Source organism: Lepidochelys kempii, chromosome 7, assembly GCF_965140285.1.
Source record: "Lepidochelys kempii isolate rLepKem1 chromosome 7, rLepKem1.hap1, whole genome shotgun sequence".
In the NCBI taxonomy this organism is placed as follows: Eukaryota; Metazoa; Chordata; order Testudines; family Cheloniidae; genus Lepidochelys; species Lepidochelys kempii.
Window position 1 is genome coordinate 43524576 of NC_136386.1, and position 22418 is coordinate 43546993.

The 22418-nt window shown below is 45.4% G+C and overlaps 2 protein-coding genes across 6 annotated transcripts in view; one reads left to right on the forward strand and one right to left on the reverse strand.

The window, feature by feature from the left end:
• The window catches only part of NT5DC2 (5'-nucleotidase domain containing 2), a 58567-nt gene extending 52368 nt beyond the window's left edge, over window positions 1-6199 (forward strand). For both annotated transcript variants that reach the window (XM_073352445.2, XM_073352446.2), the window contains 3 exons: window positions 2686-2826; window positions 4204-4268; window positions 5277-6199. In XM_073352445.2, the coding sequence (XP_073208546.1) occupies window positions 2686-2826; window positions 4204-4268; window positions 5277-5538 (468 nt within the window). In that variant the 3' untranslated portion in view covers window positions 5539-6199. The remainder of the gene's footprint in view (window positions 1-2685; window positions 2827-4203; window positions 4269-5276) is intronic.
• A 2806-nt stretch (window positions 6200-9005) lies between these two features.
• Window positions 9006-22418, reverse strand: part of STAB1 (stabilin 1) — a 100554-nt gene continuing 87141 nt past the window's right edge. For 2 of the 4 annotated variants that reach the window (XM_073352441.2, XM_073352440.2), the window contains 12 exons: window positions 20392-20499; window positions 19139-19332; window positions 17940-18084; window positions 16947-17080; window positions 15867-16032; window positions 15255-15361; window positions 14806-14925; window positions 14313-14465; window positions 14054-14173; window positions 12298-12444; window positions 10644-10742; window positions 9006-9703 (listed from right to left, as the gene is read on the reverse strand). In XM_073352441.2, the coding sequence (XP_073208542.1) occupies window positions 9653-9703; window positions 10644-10742; window positions 12298-12444; window positions 14054-14173; window positions 14313-14465; window positions 14806-14925; window positions 15255-15361; window positions 15867-16032; window positions 16947-17080; window positions 17940-18084; window positions 19139-19332; window positions 20392-20499 (1544 nt within the window). In that variant the 3' untranslated portion in view covers window positions 9006-9652. Of the gene's footprint in view, window positions 9704-10643; window positions 10743-12297; window positions 12445-14053; window positions 14174-14312; window positions 14466-14805; window positions 14926-15254; window positions 15362-15866; window positions 16033-16946; window positions 17081-17939; window positions 18085-19138; window positions 19333-20391; window positions 20500-22181; window positions 22353-22418 lie in introns of those variants that run through there. The other 2 variants (XM_073352442.2, XM_073352443.1) reach the window with 2 other exon arrangements.

Genomic DNA, 22418 nt, shown 5'->3' on the forward strand with positions numbered 1-22418 from the left:
GAATTGCTCAGATCAGTAGTTCTCAACCTTTCCACACTACTGCATTCCTTTCAGGACTTTGATTTGTCCTGCATACCCCAAGTTTCACTTCACTTAAAAGCTACTTGCTTACAAAATCAGACATAAAAACACAAGTGTCACAGCACTGTAGTACTGAAAAATTTGCTGGCTCTCTCGTTTTTACCATATAATTATAAAATAAATCTATTGGAATATAAATATTGTACTTACTTTTTTCAGGGTGCCCAATCCCTGCCGCCCAGGACTGAAACATGTAACTTTTAGTTTTGCAGGGCCCACTGTGGCACAGGGCCCCGGGCAATTGCCCTGCTTCCTAGCCCTGAAAGCTGGCCTTCACTTGCAAACCCTCCCCCCGACCCCCAGCCCCTCCAACCTGTCCTGCGATGGTTGAGAAACACTGAACGAGGCAAATATCTAGATGAGTTGATGTACCCCCGGAAGACCTCCGCGTATCCCATGGGGTATGCGTACCCCTGTTTTGAGAACCACTGGCTCAAAATCTTTCCATCGGCAAACGTTGGAGGACAAAGTGAGTAGAATGGAGCTATGTTACCACCACTGTGTCGAAGGAAAGAAAGCAGTGAAGAGAGATGGATTGGAAGATACAGTGATGATCTCCCTTTTCGTGTTAATTGTTGCTCATGATTAGGGCTTTGTTTTTGTCACAGAGGTCGTGGAAGTCACCGATTTTCTGACTTCCTGCAACCTCCGTGACCTCTGCATCAGCTGGTGTGGCTGGCCCCAGGGTCCGCCTGAGCAACAGTCCCGGGGGTGGCAGGAGCAGCCGCAGTTTGGCAGTTCCCAGCAGCAGTCCTGGGACGGCTGGAGCAGTGGCTGGGGAGGCTCCCTCCCTTCTCTCCTCCCTTCCCCCCCGTCCCGGGTGGCAGCTGAAGCAGCCACTGACCTCTCAGGCCTCAGTGCACGCCCCCCCTGCCCCCCATATACATACAGCTGGTGCCACAGGCTTCCCCCTGCCCCAAGATTCAATCAGGGGTATTTTTAGTAAAAGTCATGGACAGATCACAGGTGGGCGGGGGGAAGCCTGTGACCTGTCCATGACTTTTTTACTAAAAATACCCTTGATTAAATCGTAGCCTTACTTATGGTCACCTTTCCTCAGTTTGTTTTGGTATCCCCACTATGCTTATCTTAGCCTATCTTTTGTTGTAATACCATTGCCTACTGCCCATCTTATTCCTGACATTGATATGCTTTCATATTGTTTGGCAGGTACTCATGCTATTGTTGAATTATGATTTTAGGTGTTTGTGGTTTGTCACTGACATGTTTCATAGATTATAAAGCCAGAAGGGACCTTGTGATCATCTAATCTGACCTTCTGTATAACACAGTCCATAGGATTCCCCTGAACTAATTTCTGCTGGGTCTTGATTGAAAAATTCTCACTGATGGAGAATCCACTGTTTCACAGATTGCACTACCCACTGTGTTTTTACTATTTTCTGTGTGGTTCATCTTCTCCAGTAACTAGGAAGGCATCAGACCAAGTGGATAGTTTTGGCTATTGTGTCTGAGCTTCTGAGGCAATAAACTCCTAATACTGCAGTGCATGAATCACTACATCATGGGGACAAAAATCCCAAAGTGGTGCCTTTAATATGCATCCTAAATGTTAATGTCCAACTGAGGCAGTGTGGTCAGTGAGTTTATATTCAGAAAAGCAATATACTTGGCTGTTCTTGACTTTCTGCTGTGGCTCATTCTAATGGGTGGTTCCCTTTTAACCTGGCATTTGTTCAACCCAGTTGACTGTATTTTTTTCATAACAAGTATTGTTTCTAAGGTGCCAAGGGATCATATATTTTTCCCATGACCTGCTATTTGGGCCCTTTTCCAATCTGGCTCCCTCAGGCAAGAGCAGAGTATTCTGCTTTTATAATACAACAGTCTTAAATGAATCCATGGTGTCAACAATTCCATGTCTGCTTCAGAAGACGCCAATCATTTGTCTAAACAAATCTTTAAGGTCTTCCCTTTCTAAAAAGGGTAACAATTAGCAAGATCTTATTTCAAGTTTGCTGATGGCTCTCGAGGCCTATCTCCGTGAAATATACATCTGTGTATAGATGAGACCTTTTTTTTAAATTTAATTTTATTTTTTTTAAACGCAGCTAAAAATTGGCTCTGTCTTTAACCTGTTCATACAACTGAGACTGCAATGGGGCAAGGACTTATTTGGCTTTGTCTGCTGTTATTCACTGCGTCTGTGTGTCGGTGGCACTTTATGGAAAACTCTACCCCTGGCATTAAAGAATGGTGATGTAGCCCTGCAGTCTAGTGCAGAACTTGATTGCTTGGTCTTTTAGCTCACAGAACAAGGGGTGGAGGGTGTGTGTGGAAGAGGGACCCGAGTGTGTCATGTAAGAGCCCTCATCTCTGAACCAATTTAACTGCCCTGGTTTTGGAAGAGATTAGCAGAGACCTCTATTTTCTCTGCCCTACAGGAAGCTGAGGGCACCATTACAATGATGCTCCAGACCCTATGAGCCAGTATTTTCCATAGGATAAAAACACTAACAGTCAAGCCAGTGACACTAAATGGAGCAAAGCTGCTTTTCTGAAAACTCTAGTCCTGTTCCTCAAAAACCACTTACACCTGAGAGTGTTGTAAGATAAAGTGTAAAATTCTGGGTTGCTTTCTAGGACTTGATGCTGCGTCATGGCTGGAGGACAGGAGCCATTGTACCAGAACTGGAACCTGAAATCCGGATCATTAATACAGAGCAGTACATGCACTCGCTGACCTGGCAACAGGCACTCACAGGGCTGCTGGAGAGAATGCAGGTAAGATGGAGCAGAGCCAGGCTAATGAGTCTAACTAGCCTTCAAGTCTCAGAACTAGGGTTTAGATTTTTGGCTTGGGTCAGATTGCATTTGGTCTCCTTGTGCCCCTGTAGACTGGACCATTCTGATAAAACTGCTGCATGACATAGTATTACTACTTGTCTATTCTCCAATTAGGTCCCAGACTAGAATAGCAGTGGTGTTTTATGAATAAGAATTTAAGGTAGTGTGGCAGAGGTGGAGTTGCTGGTAGCATACTTTTTTTTTGATGAGGAAATACAATTCCTTCTGCATACTAGTCTGGTGGTACATGGGGATGGGTGTCTACTACGCTGGCAGGTGAATAACATATCCTCCAAAATATGTTCCAAATCCTGCTGGTCTCATGGCAACCTGAAGTTCTAATTAACCATCTCTCATTCCTTCTCCAGTATCCTTTCCACAATTATAAAAGCAAGTGGGAGGGCTAACTATCAGAAGAATGTTACTCTGATTTGTGAAATAAAACAGACTGGAAGCAGCTTTCCTGTCTGTCGCTAGGCTTTCAGTTCCACTAATTTAATAAATGATGGCACTTTTCATAAGATGGTGCAAGTCCTAAAATCAAATCCCTGCTAATGGAGTTTTTAAATCAGTGTAGGTTATAGATCCTCTGCAGAGCTCAAAGAATGGTTTTGCATGTTATCTGTTAACTTGCTAATCATGACTAAGAAAGCAGTGGGTGAGCACTTACCTTTCATCTCTGCAGACCTGAATTTCATTCTGGCTTAGTCTAATAGGGGACTGGGGAAAATGAGTTTCTGAGATGCACAAGGCAATTTAATGTCAAAGAAATTTGTAGGTGTCAAAACTGATTGGAGGAAGATTACCCTATGCATGTGCTATGGCAACATCAAGCCACTGCTGTTACTGCTTCCCTCTTTAGTCACCTAAACTCCTTCACAAATATAAGGCAAAAAACCCACAGTGTATGACTTAACCGATGTTTTCGTGAGGATTCTTTGTATCCTCCACAGACATTAATATGCTATAAGCAACCAACGCTCTCTGCTAGATAGTGTTGGGGGATTAACCAGTGACTACTCTCTAAACCAAGTAGTGCATAGTTGTGATGCATCTCCTAGAGCGCAAATACTAGAGAGTAAAAGCAGGGAATTTGGTGGATTTACAGCCCGTCTCACAATTTGTATTTTTTCTTAGTCGCTGACACTTACAATTATCAACAGTAAGGAGAAAATTAAAGACGTTGCTGAGCTCCAAGGGCCATAGACAGATAACTGGTACCTAGTTGATAGTGCCACTATCACCTGCAGGAAAAAGGATTTGAGAAAAGTCTGTGTTTAGATTTAACTCTTTTACTGGGCTTTTTTGTTCTAGATGTATCAAGATGCAGAATCAAAGCAGGTGCTGCTGGAATGGATGCAAGAGCGTCAGGAAATTAGGTGACTCAATGTATCTAAATCTGAGAGTGCTTTAGGATGAGCAAACTTCCCTTCCTCGCAGAATATTTCTGTGCAAACTCTAAATTTGTGAATATGCTCCTATGAATGTAGATACCTTGAAATCAAGGGTTGGATCTCCAGTGCCCAGTTCGTTTCTGATGATTGTAGCTAGTGAAGCAGTGCAACTTCTAAAAGTGAAGCTGGGCTGAGCTTTGTCCTTTAGTCAGAGGTCTGCTGTAAGAGATTTCTCTGTGAAATCGAATAGAATTTTTAAGCTAGCTACACAGCTATCTTTTCACAGTGCAGAAAGTATTGTCATTCCACCTGCATTCACTCCACTGATGCAACCACTTAAATGACAGATTCCACTCCAGATTGTTTTCATTGCTATCTATATTTTTCCATCCAAAGAAGCTGACTTGGCAAGTCCTTACTCACATGAGTAAGTGTTGTAGGCTCCAGGCCTAAATGCGTAGGCTTTCATCTTCCTTGTTCACTTCAAGAGCTTGGCTAAGGAGCCTACTCACCGTTTACTTAGATGAAACTAGGCATCTTGAACAAACTTGTTTCAATTCAGCCCTGATGAGTCTTGCTTTATCCTGTTAACATTAAAGTTTAAGCAATATAGATACATAAATTCTTCCCACAGGGCAGGACTCCTATGGCAGGCGTGGAATGACTTGGCAGCGGATATCAAACCATTGTCTTCATCCTCCCTAAGAGGAAATTGTAGCCCTTGCTGCTTACGTTCACTAGGTCCATTAATACCATCACTTCTGGGTAATCTTCAATTAAGGTTAGACTCCAGTAGTAATCTCTTGCTGTCTTTTCTATCACAGCACAGCCCATAAGGAAAGTACCTGCCCTGGTGGTTTTGGTACCCTGAAATTTTAAAACCTTGTGCAAAGTATCTGTTTCCAAGGTCTGAATTGTCAAAATTAGTTACAAAATCTCTGTTAATAATTTCTCTAAATGTTAGCCCGTGCAAACCAAGTCCTCTCCTTTCAGGTCCCTTTCGAAGAACCTATTCAATCCTCAATTTGGGAGCATCTTCCGAACCTTCCACAACCCAACTTACTTCTCCCGGAGATTGATCCGGTTCTCTGATATCTACATGGCATCCATCAGCTGCCTGCTGAACTATGATGTGAACTTCACCTTTTTCCCCCGGCGCACCCCTCTGCAGCACGAGGCGCCCCTCTGGATGGATCAGCTCTGCACCGGTTGTATGAAGACCCCCTTCCTGGAGGAGATGGTGCACATCCGATAAAGGGAAAGTGTGTGAGCTGAACTTTACAGTAATGTAGTGCTAGAATTGTTTGTACAAAGGGTCAGGCTGTTTGGCCATGGATTGTCTATCGTTAAAGGTGATTTTAACACGGGTGTGGGTTGTGCGTTGTCCCTGACCATCACTGAACCTTGCCTTCCAGCACTTCCAAATATCTTCCTTGCCAGCAAATTGGTGCTTAAGTTAAATGGAAGGGAGATATGATTGACTATTTTAACTAGCAAAGCATTCTCAGAGTTGGGTAGGTAGAAGTAAAACAATCACAGCAAGCTTCATTTCATGAGCCCCTAAAGTTTTTAGAACTCCATCTTCAGTCCCTGCCCAAATTCTGGCCCCAATCTTCTTATGGGGTAGCTGAAATTAGGCTCCTAACACTGCAGTTAGGCACCTTAGCTAGAAGTGGCCCAATTCTCAGAAGTGCTAAGCAAACCCACCACTCTTCTCTCCCATAAATTTAAAGCTTTATTCAGCGCCTCTGAAAGCTGATTTTAGGCAACCTAACTTTTGAATGTTTTGGTCTGTGAATATAGTGGCTTTTTTCCTTCACTTATAGAAACAGTTCAAAAGCTAAGATCTTGACACACACTGCTTAGAAGGTGCATTTTTGCAGCCTTTGAAATTAAAATATGTACTTGCCATCATTTGCCATGTCTTTGAGGATTGTTTTGAAAAGCATTGAAGCTAAATTAATCACTATATTATAATGGATTTTAAATCTTTGATTATGTCCTAGTCTTAAATATATTTAAGTCAACACTTAGTTTTCAGTGTTAAAATTTATTTGCTGGAAAAATCAATTAAAACACTACCTTAAATGACATAGCTTTGTTTTATAGTAAAGAGCTTAGAGCTCTCATCTTTTCAATAAGATGAGCAATGCCTTTGTATTTGCACAAATTGAAGTCATGGGCTGGTGTGAAGCTACAGCACCCCCTATGTAAAACTGAGATTAGAATAAGGCCTGTTCGTATTCTTGACTCATCAAGGCTGTTCCGACAGTTGTGGAAGAGATTATTCTGATTCAGTATTGGGGGTGCGGGGGGGAAGAAAGAAGGATAAATTGTGATCAGGCATGGAGAGGTCAGTGAATCTTGTGTTTAAATATATTTTTCCAAAAAATGAAACCAGTGTTGTTGACAATGGATGGGGATTACTTCATGCCCTTTTTGGGTAGGAGACAGTGATTTCTAGCTATAGCTCTGCCTCGGCTTCTGTTTAGGTAGAAAATTCACAATGACAAACTTTGATTACTTTTTTTTTTTTTACAAGAGGTTTGTGGGGCTCAAGTGCCCCACCCCATCCCTCCCCCATCTTGAAGTAGATGCTGAATTCTGTAGGGAAAGAGCTCCTAACAAAGCCCCCCTCTTCCCAATGGCTGACCTGGCAGAGCAGGACTCAGAAGGCAGTTTTTAGAAGGCTTCAGGTACTGTGGAAGGCCACAGCAGCACACCTACATCCACAAGCAGTAAAAAACAAAAACCCACAAGGAGCAAGAAAAACTATTCACTGCCTCACCCTCCTGTGCTGAAGAAGGGGAGCTTTCTGACTCTTAATCTGAGCAGGACTAAGGGAAAACTCAACAATGATTTACTTTTGGTGAGAAGGTTTGAGTCTATGTTCAAAAAGGCCTTTTATAGGCCATTACAATGTGGGCCTTGTTTTCCAGTAAGGGGCTGTAGGTGGTAGGGCATGTTCCTCTTAATCCGCCTTTCTTTTGTTCACTGCTCTCTACTTTCCAGACATAGGAGAATTGCAGGAGATCCTGGGCTGTAGAATGTCTCAATGCCCTTTCTGCTAGCAGCATCTCCCACAAGCTTACCCTGTGGGCTCTCTGCCTAGTGCATTGGGTTTCCTTTGAAGTTCTTTGTTACTGATGATTTTTTTCTACATAGCTTTGGAATGATTCATGGGGCTGCAACTGTGAACCAACTCTGGGAGCTGCTGAATGGAGGAGCTCAGACATAGCAGGATTGTGGGAAACCGTGGAAAGGAAATTGATGTTTGAAATTTTCCATTCAGTGTTAGGGCTAAATTTGTGGTGTGAGATGCTAAAGATTACTGTATTCCTCTTATGCACTAAGGCAGCACAGCCAAGTGCATGATTTCCTTTACTGTGTGTAAGATATGTTGTAGGAGCAAAACTTGCTTGCCCTAAAGAAATCAGGGCAGAGTCCCCCAAGCACCAGCCCTGGAGTGTCTGCTTCTGAGGAGGATGGATTTGGTGGGGAATGCTAAATAACTTATCAAGAGCTGTGAACTGACTGACTGCTGCATAATGAAAGTTTATCATGATGGAACCTTGTTTTCTATGTACTGTAGCAAAAGGTCAAGCTCAGGTTTGAGCACCTTTAATCTGTAGTAAAGTTTTGGTACATGAGACTTGTGCAGCTAGGGGAAGTATAAAAATATCAGTGGCTATAATTACAAGAAATGGCATCTTTCATCTTGTGTGGGAAGATACAGAAATTTGTAATTTCACCATTCCACATCACAAGAGTTTTATCTGGGCTGAGAACATTAGGATAGGTGAACTTCATTTTAAAAGCTACATTGTAGATTTGTGCCTATTCAGAGAATTCTTAGTGCATGTGTGGCTTTGAAGGGGAAGGCTTTATGTGCCTAGTAGACAGACTGCCAGTGGCTTATTGCCCTGTGCCAAGTTTAAATCCCATAGCAGCTAGGGAAAATGTGTAAAATAATCCAGTGCCATAAAACAGTATTAATGCAGCAGCTGTGAGGACAGTAGGTAGAATAACTCTGGCAGTGAGTAGCAACTCTAACCACAGTTGGGAACATGATACCTCAAGTGCATAAACAGGGTACCTGTCCTGGTGACTGGATGTTAAATGGCTTTGAGTTTTTTTTTTTTAAACATTGAAACTATTCCACCTTTTGTTTGAACACCAAAATAACTAGCATTAATGTAAATAACTTGTTAAACATTGCTATATCATTTGAATACTACTGCATTCTCTAGTGATGTAATGTCTTGGACTATCATGTTGTGATCTGTGACCCTGGAATTGTAATGTGTATGCTGCAACAGAAGAATGTTACCTCTGCTGTAGGAGCATCTGCCATGTTGTGGTGGCAACTTTACCACTTGACAGACTGGGCATCCTCTAGATGCCTTTGCTAAGACATAGTATAGCCACCCAAATTTGATGTAATTGGTCTTCAAATAAATAGGAAACTCAAGTGGATGTTTGGCTCTCTGAAAATTTAACACACCAATGGTGGTTGTGTGGTTTGAGAATAATTTGGAATGTAGCATGTTAAAGTTCTTGTCTAAATAACTTTCTGTAGCTCATTATGGTAGGTTCTTTTCAACTTATATAGAAGTATGGTAAATAAACAAAGTATCACAGTATGAAATAATGGTTTACCATCTGGTTTCACTTAACCAATGCAATTCTAACCCCTAACAGCTGAGAATCTGACAAGGAGACTTGTTCTCAAAGTGCAGTTTATTGAAGAACCACAATACTAATCAGCAAAACAGTGCAATGTGCACAGACTTCAGGCTAAGCCTGTTTGGAGAGTCATCACTTGATTAAAGCAAACAAACCAGCTGAATAAAAAGGCATTTGTCATGCTCACCCCTTTAAAGGCTTAGATTTTCTGGCCAGACTGTTTTTCCAGCTATCAGGTGCTGTGTGCCACTCCATTATATATATAATTTAGCCCTGGAGGATTATGACTGTGTAGTACTGGCTATATTTTACAAATGGTACTATTTTAAAGCAACATTCTTCAGATGTATGTAGTGAATTTCCCCTCCTACAGCTATGGAAGAAATCAGTGCAGAGCACCAAGTGGCAGCCTGGCATCATGTGTTCGCTATTCCAGTGAAAGTTTTCTTAGCTGCATCAACAAGGACATTCACTAGTCATCAGAGTAACTGCAGGTATGTATGTCTTAGGGTAGTTCAACTGAGGTATCTTAGCTGATGAGTTTGTCTGGTTTACTGTTAACCATTAGCTCACTCTTCATCTGCTTATCCCTTGCAGGACATGTGGGCAAGCTCCACTTAGCACTAGCATGCAGCAAGAACATGGTGGTTTATTTTCCCCCTTTGTTTGGCTTGCTGTATGCTTTACTCAAGAATTCTGCAGGTGTCTGATAAATCTTCGGCCCTGAAAGAGTCCTGAAACAGACATAGAAACTGTTAGCATAGTCCTCAGCTGGCTCCTAACTTGACAAACACATCCTTTAAGATTCTAAAGTTAACCCTTGACTCACTACATGTTTAGCAGCAGGAACATAAGGCTGGTTTCCTAGGCAATTCCAGTTCTGAAGGGGATTAAGGGAGTTCTCACTGCCCTGACACTACAGCGAACATCTTTACTGCAGTCTTCCCTACATGAAATTGCTATAGAAGTAGCAGCAGGTTGGGGTAAGAAGGGGACATCACCCTACCTCTATACTGATCTCTCCCCTGCAAAGCCTGAGTAAATAGACTAAGAGAAGAAGAAGTTTCTCAGTGGAAGAGGATACTGAGTCCTTGCCTGCTAAAACCCAGCTGTGGTTTCTGCCATCTAATTTATTAAATCAACATTGAAAACTTATTCACTGAAGCTTTTAATTCAGTTTATAGGTGCAGGGTGTTTGCTTTTAACATGGTTAAAAATGTCAATGGGAGTTCAATGCCTGGACTGAGAAGAGATTCCCCTTACCTTAGGTCAGGTCTACACTTAAAGGATAGGCTGACCCAGCTGTGTCACTTAGGGAGTTGGATTTTTCACACAGTTAAGCCATCTAAAGCCCAGTGTAGACAGCAGTAGGTTGACAGAATAATTATTTCACTGACCTAGCTACTGCCTCTTCATAAGGTGGACTAACTATAGTGACTGGGGAACCCTTGTAGCAAGTGACTATGCTGAAGCACTATATCTGTTTAGACATGTCCAGAGATTCCTCTCTTGTCTGGCTCAAGCATCCCTGTGATAAGTGCAGATTAAGGGTTGTTTTTACATCCTTACCAAATCCCATTCACCCCTACCAAGCATGAACTCTCCTTCCCCCAATTTGGTTAGGTTCTAAACAAGTGGTCTCACTTGTTTTGTTCTGATGAAACATTTTCTTACCTCAAATGGTTCACACATCAAGCTCTGGGCCCCAAAGAGAGGATTTGGGAATGACACTAAGGGTGGGTTCCTGGCCTGCTCTTCCTCTTCCAGGTCAGCCTGTGTGCAAAGGTACAAGAGATTAGGTATCGATCTTCCACATCCTCTAGAGGTGAGTTCATAATTACTGCAGTCTTGAGCACTTCTATGGTTCCTTGCATTAACAAGGTAGTGAAAATGAAATTGAATTACAGACTCTAGTTAGTAAGGCAGTGGAGTTTTTTCTTAAATGTAAAATCTTTTCCAAGATGCACAGAAAGGTAATTATTTTTATGAGCGATCAGTTAAGAGTAATTTAATCCATATTGCTCATTTACCTCCCACACTGGTTTCCATATTTCTAGCTTCCTTCTCCTCATACCCATTTATACCTGTTACCACACAACAATGCAGGTTTAAGGTGCTTAGCAACTTTTTAACATGTTCCATTGCCTAGACCAGACTCTTTGGTAACCTCACTCTAGTTTAAGCTGTAATTTACATGTATGCAGTCTGCAGACACCACACTACAAATTATCCAGTTCTTCCCATAGTGGCTAAATCATAGGCCTGGTCTACATAGCTATGGCATGAGGGTCAGGCTATGCCAATCTAAGCCCCAGTAATAGACACAGCTAGGTCAATGGAAGAATGCTTAACTTACCAGCACAGGAAATACCCCTGCTGTCACAGTAGTCTGTGTCCACACTACAGAGTGGCATAGCTATGGCACTGTAGTGCCTACAGTGTAGACATGGCCCTAGTATTGCAAGTTATGGGGGCAGCAACAACCCCTCATGAGAAGAGAATGTTGCAGTGACCCAAATTCTCATTAGATCTAGGCCAAGAGCATAGGGCTGTAGTAACACTCCTTCATAAGCTGTGACAGTATAAACTGGAAGGTCAACTACATCAAACAATCCTTTATTGCAGCCTTAATAGTTATTTTCCCCCATGTCCCATGTGCAATGGCTGTCTTACCTTAAAGAATTTACTTGTAGTTTAAACCTCCCTCCACCCTCATGTTTAATAATTTTGATTAAAAGTAGGTGTGTCTCTCACCCAAGCCAACTCTTTGGGCTTGTATACATGGTGCAGTAACACGCACCAACTGGCCTGCGTAGACCCTCCTGGCACACACTAGGGAACTTTTAGGATGTGCCAGCAGTGGCCAGTTAGTTCACAAAACATCTGTGTGCATTAGAATTTGCTTCATGTAGACAAGCCCTTAAAGATGAGAATTCTTAGCACTTCTCCATCCAAGTTCTTCTTCCAGAAATACATCCTGGGCAATAGCCTAACACCAAGCATAACAGATGGAAATACGTCTTGGAAAACTTTCTCAATGTTTTTATGGGGAAACTATTCATCCATGTCCAAAGGCCACATGTAAATGCGACTCGACAGGGAGAGGTTAGCTACGGGCTGACATTTAAATGCATCAGAAAGCAAAAAAACCCACAAGAGTTCTTAGCTGCATGCAGTCACCCAGTTTGGCTACTGTAACAGCTTGAGCTCTTATGCATATGACCATTGCAGTAGGATAACAGAAATGGTTTGTGCTTTAGTGAGAGAAGCTGAAGCAAGGTGTTTTTGGGGTTTTGTTTGTTTATAGCAAATATACTTTTCTCCAAACCTGAAAGTAGTGGAACTGGAATCCTGGGGGTTTTATTTTTTGGTAGTAATAGGACACGCCGGCAACAGCAAATAACAGCAGCACCACAACAGCAGCGGATGTTACCCCGATGGTCACAGGAGGAGATGATTTTGTAGCATTAGTAACCTGTAATAGACACGCTAGGTTGTTTTAGTTCTGTGTTTAAGGCAGTTCTTCATTATGTATTTTAAGACAACTGGTGTGTTAAAAAAGCGTAAACTAAACTTTTTCACACCTCTGAAATAGAGAGCTGGCTACCTGGAACATTTATGCAGGTTTTTATTTCCCCTGTGTGCTGCACTCATTCCTGATCTGATCCCATCTTACACACACAGCTCAGACTGGAAGTGATCAACTATGTAGTAGAATAAACCAGTTAGTTCACTATGCTACTACTGCCCGGAAGTTTCAAAAGAAGCTATAATACATACACTGATGCATCTCATCATCACTACACTGGTTACCTTACATTCCGTTGTGATGTAAAGTTGTCTCCTCCCTTTGCAGATTTGGGACATGCCTTTACTCAGCACTATTACATTTTCAAGGCATGCAGCAATAGGCCGAACGAGAGGAGACTAGCTCTCTTTTTTTGTTGGCTGGTGGCCAAAAGAGTGCATTTTTCAGACTGAAGCTATCCATTGGATTACTTAACAGCAGGGGCCTATGTTTTTGTACTGGTGCCACTTGTTTGCTCAATGCTGTTCTCAATGTTTTATAGTCCAGTCATAGCAATGGCTATGCAAATACATCTAAAAATGTACAGGTACCACACTCTCTCATGTCTTTGAACTGGCCATTAGCTGGTCTTCCTGTCCCTTAAAACAGCAGGCAGAAGGTGAGGAGGGCTGCTCTGCCATGGAGTTGGAGGCCCACCTGCACCAGGTAGGCAGAAAGGATGCCTGTTCCAGCAATGATCAAGGAGAAGAGGACAGACCTTTGCCGGGAAGTGAAACACTCAGGTATAGTTCTGTGCAGGGAGGAGGAAGTAGTTGGTAACTAACATACATGATCTGAGGTCAGAAGAACTCTCTGATGTGTATGTATAGCTCATTATACTACAGGAGAACTAAAGGGTAACTGACTCGGTATGCAGAGCCATTCACACTAAATTCATCCCTGTGTTGTATATCAATACAGTAGGTATATCTTAATACCTAGCAGCCTCCACCCAAAGATCTCAAAGTACTTTAATTTAGCTTCAGCCCACTTGTGCTGTAGCTAAGTATTATCTCCATTTTACCAGTGGGAAAACTGAGGCACAGCAAGTTTACGTTACTTGCACAAGCCTCAGCTGTAGCCTTGGGCCCAAATGACCAAATAATTCTTGCTTTGCTTTACCGGGATTTCCTGCCACGTTACACCATACAGAATGCATTAGGATTGGCTATATGAGGACACACACTAACACAAAGGTCTGTTGATAAAATTCTACATGCTAGCGACTTCTAAGGCAAGCGCCCTACCCTTACCGAGCTATCTCCCTGCTCTCCACATCACAGCTACCCCGAAGAGTGGGAGCCCAAGCTTGTGTGGCCCCAGTCTGATTCTTCACTGCAGCAGTGCAGAGTACGGCTAGGCTGGACTCTATTTAATGACACAGGCCGCAACACAGTAGGGCCTTGGTGAGCGCACCAAATGGGACTCGTCCTGTTCTGATGCAGGGTAACCAAACCCAACATGTGTTCTTAAACCTGCCATTTAAACTCTCAATGGAATTGAACAAGCAACTTGCCTGATTCAGATGCACAGGCTGCTGAGGCATCCTCAGTGGCCCCTCGATGGCATGAATGATTCCATTGAAAGTCAGAATGTCCCACTGTACTATCAGGGTATTATTAATCACTTTGGAACCCTGTCACAAGAAGAAGCAGCAATATTAAGGGACTCAATGTGAATATGTTTTAGAAAAAGCCTTTTTGGACAGGAAACGTTACCCATTACCTAGACGCAAGAGAAGCTGGCTGAGTACTGAACTGGCCCAACATACTTACAGGGGGATGCGTGCTATTCAGCAGGGGAGCGTCTGCAATGAGAAGGTTGTAGCCGGAGCAGGAAGGTATAACGGTACCATTGGTGAGATTGGAGCTCAAGAGGAGAACATCACTCAGGGAGACATGGAGCTTCAGCTCCTCCCATGTTAATTTCTGAGAAAACAAAGTTTAGAAGTGAGGATGAGGCAGAGTCAAAAGCAGAGGGAAAATAAGTCAGGCATTTGCTGCTCTTTCAACATTTTAGTTGTATGCTGTCCAATGAGTCAACGGAGAAAGACTTCTTGGAGTGCAGTGTAGACAAGGCCCCAGACTAGTTCTTGCATTCCAAGCAAAAGAGAGCCAGAACAAACTTACTTCAGACATAAAACCCACTCAGCCAGTCTGGAGCATTTTTCCCTAATCCTTCAAGGAAGCAACAACACTGTATTCAAATGGCTATTAGTTCTGTGTCGCCAGTGATGAGAGAATCCCATATTCTCTCCAGCTTTCTCACCATATTGACCCCAAAGCCAGAATTCAAGGGTACAAAGAGAGTTTTATATGCGGTGTCATTGGAGAGGAAGTTGAGGAACTCAAGTCCATCTTGCGTGGCGTTGGTGTAATCCAGTAACATCTGGAAGAGAGAGAGAGAATCCTAAGTGCCAGCCTGAAGCTGCGGGTTTGTCAGAACATTCTGGCCAGCAGAACCCAGGAGATGTCACGTGAATTCTCCCCACCTTTGCTAGAATAGCAGAGACACTAACTGGCAATGAGAGGAAGCAGCTTGACTCTCCCACTGTGCATGGCACTTCAGAGAGCACACAATCTTGTCTTCCATTTCAGTGATTTTCGTTTCCAAACCTTTGCGATCTGGGGATTCCCTATTATTCCCTTCTTCGCTTTGCTGAGGAGCATGTCCCTTCCCACTTCCCCGGCTAGAGGGAATGTGGCACCAACACTTACAGAATAGAAGGTTGAAAAGTTGGAGTGCTCAGCCAGCACAGCCAGGAGATCTCCATTGCAGGAGTAGCCATCTCCAATGAACCCATCTCTACAATTACACCTCACATCTGCAAAGGGGAGAAAGATGTGAGCGGAACAGGATTGGGTGTGAGCTCTTCAGACAACAAATACACTGAACTATTGCTTAGGATTTCTGTCCATGCGGAAGGCAGCTGTGGTCCAGTGGATAGAGCTCTGGACTAGGCGTTCAAACCCTGGCTTCTCTGCACCACTGTGTAAACTTGGGCAGCTCACTTAACCTCCCAGTGCCTTAGTTTCTCTATCTGTAACAGGGAGGCTCAAAACACTTACTTGCCTTTGTAAGGCACTTTGAGATCTCTGGTGCTTTATGTTATTAAATAAGAATGTTCAGGGCATAAACCAATGTAGTGGAAACCGGCAAGTGACAGCGTATTGCAGATGTGTTGGGTAGGTTTTCCCCTTGACACTGTGGTGTGTGCATAATCAAAAGGAGCATAAATTCTTGATATAACACACCTTTGAGATACAAACATGTGTAATCACATTCCCTGCTGCAGATTGCAACAGAGCCAATACTGAGTCTCTCCATACCTTTAGCTCTGTAGCAGAAAGCATCCCACCTCTCAGTCAAGTTTTTTCGGGAGCCATAATCCACAATGCCAATGTGGTTGGAGCCACAGCTGGGGGTCGGGTATACAGTTGGGTATCCTGCAGTGCCATTATTGAGCCAACCAACTAAGCATAGATGGAAACCCATCTGCAATAGGAAAAGAAGTTGTCCAGTGAGAGACAGGATTGTATGAGCCATGAATCAGTTTCTATAACGGCACTGGTTTCAGAGTAACAGCCGTGTTAGTCTGTATTCGCAAAAAGAAAAGGAATACTTGCGGCACCTTAGAAACTAACCAATTTATTTGAGCATAAGCTTTCGTGAGCTACAGCTCACTTCATTGGATGTGAGCTCACGAAAGCTTATGCTCAAATAAATTGGTTAGTCTCTAAGGTGCCGCAAGTACTCCTTTTCTTATAACAGCACTGATTCATTTTAGTATTCTCTACTGAAAGCCCTATATAAAGGAGATACTCCTGCCCTTGTAATTCATACACTGCTCTCCACTGCCCAGCCTGGAAGGACATCATTTTACTTAGGCAAACAGAAACCTGATGCTTCATTGGCATAAAGCATTATTTTTTATTGGGCAAGAGAAAGACAACCAAAGTTGGTCCAAAAGTTATTACCTCCCGCACTTTCTCTCTCTAATGTCCTGGGACTGATACGGCTACACCACCACTGCATACTGTTCATTTGCCTGGCATTTATCCAGCCCATCGAAGCTCTGGGGCACTGTGGCTCATACACAGCTTCAGCGCGATCCCATCACAGAAAAAGAAGTGCAAGGCACCTGGCACTTTGAAGGGATAATATCTATTGAAATAGCTAATGGCCATGTGACTGGTGTACCCGGCTGCTGTAATGGACACACTCAGAACCCTGTATAAAAGAGCACTTGCCCTAGGTTGCTTCCCACATTGCTGCTAAAGCTGGGATTCCAACCCAAAGGAGAGGTGCCAAAAAGCCAAAACGAGGTGGATCACTGCACCCATCACCAACCTGGCGCTTTCAGGCCCATTGAGGTACGAGAGCTGGCTCAGCTGTGACTCTGCTTTTACCTGCTGAGCTGCTGAGAGCTGTTGGAGAGTGGCCAAAGCAGCGTCTTCAGCCAGGCAGGCAGCCTCAGCCTCCCCGTAGGTGAAGTTGTACTTCCCTCTTGGCGATTGGAGGTGGAACACGCCAACGGTTTTGTCTGGAAAACAACCATGCCAGTGCATGTCACTTCTCAGGGACCTCTCCGGAAACACAGGTTCAGGGCCTGACTGGGAGAGAGCCCTCTGATCTTACAGCCGAAAATAATCTCGGGCACAATTTTAGGGGCATTCGATTATTCCTGCAAATCAGCAAGGTGGCTGCATCTGAAGATCCAACATAATATATATTTATAAAGTGCCTTTCACCTAGACCCTAAATACTTATCTACACAAATGTGTGTGTGTGTTTCTCACTCTCACACCTAGAGAGCAAGGGCCAGATTCAGCAGCTGCTGGACACCACACTGGCAATGCCAAGCAGCCAGTGTACACCACTGAATCTGACCTTGCAAACCTAATCTACTTTTGACATTTTAAAGGATATACACACATACCAGCAGGGTTATTTATCATTAAAATACAGCCACTTCTGGGGGGGAAGATGGAAGCCATTCTGCACTAGTGCTCCCTAACTCCGTACTGGTTATTGACTCAACCTAGACTCCAGGGGAACAGCACCACCTACTGACCCAACTCCACCACTTCCTGCTGCATGAGGGCTTTTCTTCGAGTCTCTTCCAAGCAGCTTGACCTGGTTTAACTTGTGAGATTTCACACATTAACAAGTGACAGAGGCAAGAGAGTGAGAATTTTAAGGTACCCTTGAGCCCCCACTGGGTCTGAGGTAGAAATCTCAGGGGAGGAAACAGGCTTTATGTCTGATAGAGCCTGGGGCCGGAAAACGGGCTACCCATCTCCTCTATGCGGGGTGGTCTGAAATAAGAGGCGACAGAACTGCCTCTGCCTCCCCAACTCCTGTTTTCTGACGAGGAAAGTGGTGGCAACAAGGACTCGTACCATGAAAGTGCAGATCAGTGCAAATGGCCTCGGGGTGGCAGTGGCCGTTCTCTTCCAGGCAGCGGTTGGTGGGTGGCACAGCTTCCTCCAGGCACTGAATTCCATTGCCAACATAGCCCACTTTGCACTCACACTTCCGAGCATTCTGCAACACAAAGGAATCCCCGGGGCAGCAGGGAAGCCAGTCCCAGCGCTCAGGAAGCCCATGATCTCCTGCTGAGGCCTGGCTGGTTCTAGCAATGGGGTTGCTGACCATCCTGAAATTTCTGGGCGAAGTTTGACCATAACAGGACAACCTCCTGTCTTGCAACCCAGGCTGAGCTCCTCCCTGGGCCTGAGAAGTGGTGTGATCTGGCGGTGCCACCAGAGGCCATAATCGCAATGTCACAAGGTGACCCCGTGGAATATGCTCCCAACGTGGTGGCCCTACCCCAGAGAGGGGATGGGCTCAGTCACTGTGGGGGACAAATCCTATGTCCAGCCAAACTTACATGGAAAAATGCCCCTCCCACCCCCCAGGATTGCAAAGCAGCTCCGTGGCTGCCACTCCCGCCACAGGACTGGTGTCACTCCCATGGCCCTTGCCACCCAACCTCTTGTTAGGGGAGGGAGGCAGCAAGCAGAATTGTGTAGCACGGCCGCTGGCCTTCTTCCAAATCCTCTCTGCACACTGCCCTGTACGGAGCAGGGCTCCACAGCACAGCTGTGACACCCCCCCCACTCCCGCCTTCATGGGCTCTCCCAGTCCTGCCTCCCACTGCAGCAGAACAGTCACCAGCCCCTCTGCAAGAGACCTGGTGCCACTGCGGGGGGGAGGCAGCTTTTTCCCCGTCCCACAGGCAGTCCCTCCCACACCATTCTTTGTTCCCCCCCACACTCTAGGGGACCGGGTTCACTTTAGGCAGAGAACACGCCATGCTGTATGGGGAGGAACGCTAACCCCTGAAAGCTAGCAGCAAGGCAGGCTTCCCCAGCCTTCGGAGTATGGCACACGGTGACAAGAGAGCCCTGGGGAATCGGGCGGGTTGAATGACTGGGGAGGCATTGACTAGAAAGCTATTGCTCATGGCTCTTGCCATGTAGACTAGCTGCTGCCGTTGCACCTGTGCGTTGGGGTCAGTGTTCCTCGTCCATCTCAATGCTGTTCCCACAACATGGGCAGGGCAGCCAAATGCCTTTGGTGTTCACGACATACTTACTGGCCCAGTGCTGATGCACAAGGCGTGCTCGCTGCAGTCTCCATTCCTGCCATCCGCACACCTGTCTATGGGGCTGCAGACGTAGCCATCTCCCTGGTAATCCGGTAGGCATGTACAGGAGAGCTGAACACCCACCTGAGTGCAGTTGGCATGCTCGCTGCACCCTCCATTGTCATCCCGGCACTGGTCAATCACTAAGGCAAGAAAGACAGTTCAGCCTTTTAACTCAGCAGGCTTTACAAGGGCCTGATCCTCCAGCCCTTGTTAGCGGGACAGTCCCCAGTGTGACTTCGGGAGAGTCCTGCCTGGATCAATCTTCTTTCACAAATACCTTTTTGGTCTTTTCATACCACAATTAAATATTAGCAAACTAATGGCAGTGGGTGTAATTAGAGAGTAGCTGTATACTGCAATGAGCCTGACAGAATAGGAATATTGCACAATAATGGATACAGGGACTGGTATTTATTAATGGCATTCCCTGTAGATTAAAATAGAAACAGATCGTATATATTAAGGCTGAGATGGAATTAGGCATCCAAATCCCTTAGGCAGATTTGAAAATCTCAAGCCTAAATACTGATTGGTTGATAATGTCCTGCACTGTGCCATTTAAATACAAAGCACCTGCATCATTCCACAAAGGTTTGGATCAGGGGACTCAAACATGCGGCCTGTGGGCTGCGTTTCCTGCGGCCTGCCATAACTCCCCCGGCCGCCCCTCCTCCACCCCCGAGCGTGCTGCGTCCCCGCTCCTCCACCTACCTCCCAGCACTTCCTGCCACCAAACAGCTGTTTGGCAGTGCTTAGGACTTTTCAGGAGGGGGGGGGGGAGGTGGAGAAGAAGCAGGGCTGGGGCAGGGATTTGGGGAAGGGGTTAGAATAGGGGCAGGGAAAGGGTGAAGCGGGGCAGGGACTTTGGGGAAGGGGTTGGAATGGGGGTGGGGAAGGGGTTGGAAGAGTCGGGGCAGGGCCTCATGGAAGGGGTGGAGTGGGGGCAGGGCTGGGGGCAGCAGGGGTGTCAGTGATGCGGCCCTCAGGCCAATATACTAGTCCTCATGTGGCCTTTGTGGTGATTTGAGTTTGAGATCCCTGGTCTGGATGATTAGAGGAGTAAGTGTTATTTCCCCCATCTTTCCTTTGTCTGATACCACCTTAATTTGTCTTCATTCTCCAAACTAGCCACACCTCCACATTTGTCAGAACACTAGAGATTGCCCAGCTCAGGCCCAGGCCATATGCTCCAACTGTACCTGTGCAAGTTCTTCCATCTCCTTCATAATGCAAGTTGCATTCACAGATATTATCGGCTCGGCAGGAGGCATTGGGGTGGCAAGCTGGGGAGCACACCGGCGTTGCAGCTAGTCACAGAACAAGCCATTCAAATCAGTAGGTTGCACTCTGCATGCAGATGCATCTCCAAGTCCTACTGCAATCTATGCTCCACCCTCCCACTCCAGGCTCAGTGCAGCTCTGCTCCTGCATCTCCCGCCACTCCCTACCTCAAGCTGGGGCTGGTCTCCATGCCTCGTTCCTCCCACTGTAACCTTCATACCCTTTGGCCTGCTGATCCCCTGGCCTGGAGCAACATCCCTCTTTCCAGTCCACCTCACTCCTCCTGCTTGACCCCATTTCCGTCCCCTGGCTCCCCATCAGTGCCCTTCACCCCACAGGCTGCCTAAACCCTCCCTCTTGCTCAATTTAAATAAAAATGAGAACTCTCCGGATCATTCACATCCTAACTTCCTGTATCTTTGTTCCAACCCTAGTTGCCCAAACCCTCAGGTGTCGTTATGGGCCAGCCAGGTCTCCAGTGGAGACCAGCGTTCTGTTTTAAAAAGCCAACTTTTTCAAAGTATTTTTGAAACCACTTGTCTGCTCAGATCATCTTGAACATGATCACGTCTCAGGGGGCACATTTGGGTTCTTTAGATCAATGGGTTCCCAAGATACAAGAAAAAAAATCCTCTTCTCTGAAGCAGATTGGCAGGATCAAGTCTGCCTTAAGTCTCTGCAGAGTTAGGGCCCTATGCAGTATAATAATTCAGGGCCTGATTTTGAGAGGTGCAGAGCCCAGACAACTCCCATGGTCTTTATTGTGACTTGATGGTGCTCAGCACCCAGCAGGATCAGGCCTTCAATTCCCACCCAGCACTGAACAATCACACTTTGGGGACTTCCTGCCCCATTTCAGAGCTCTTCATGGGAACATTATAAGAAGCAAAGATGTTCCAAAGGGAAGGGTTGTTCCAGTGTTCAGCTCAATGGTGTTCTCACTGTAGCAGTGTATGGCAGGGATTGTTTGGCTCAGGTTGCCACATGTTCTGGTGCACCTGGGTCTGCTCCTTAATACCCCCAGATCTACACTATGAATTCCCTGCCCCTCTCTCCACACGGTTCCTCTTATTATGTCCAATTCTGGCTGCTGCTATCGTCTACTGTCAGCATGTCCATGGGCCTTAGCTAGGCGTGCTGGGCCAAATTTTTAAACTCAAATGTGGGGGTCCAAACAGAGAAACATGTGAGCAATTGCAGCTGCCTTCCCACACGCCTGCAGTGCTGTCCAGAATCTCTGGGTATGTCTGCACTGCAGCTGGGCTCCCAGCTCAAACAGACATTCACACACTAGCTTGGATTGAACTAGCACCTAAAGTAGCAGTGTGGCCATGTTGGCACAGGCAGTGGCTTGGGCTAGCAGCCCTAGTGTGTTCCCAGGAGGTCGGGCGGGATTGGGCATGGACAGTCAGCCCGAGCTGCCACTTGCAGCAAAGGCCACTGGCTATCTTCAGGCACTAGCTCAAGTCAAGCTAGTGTAACCCATGCCGGCATGGTGTGGTGCTCTGTCTCCCTCTAGTGGCACCTTGACTTTAGAGATTGATGAGTCCTCCACAAGCTTGGCTAACAGCCATGTGGCTTTTGGCTCATGCAGTAGAGACTCATTCATGAAGCTTCAGAGATCCCATGTTCTGTCCTGCCTGCTGACAACTGGGGTTTATAGGCATTACACTAGCACAGGTACATCTACCCAAGCTGGGGATCCCACCTCTCAGGTACTGCGTCCGGACTCCACGCTCGCCTCATTCAGATTTCTCCTACAAACTCACTTCCACAGCATGAGCTACAAAAAATAGTGCTTGTACGCCAACCCAGCCACAAAACCTCACCCCAGCTGAGCCATCAGAGCAGAGCTGCTTTGCAGCAACGTGTCTGGATGCTGTAAAAATAAGATAGCAACAGATGGACTCATGCATCCAGAGCAAACCTAACAGGACAGAGATAA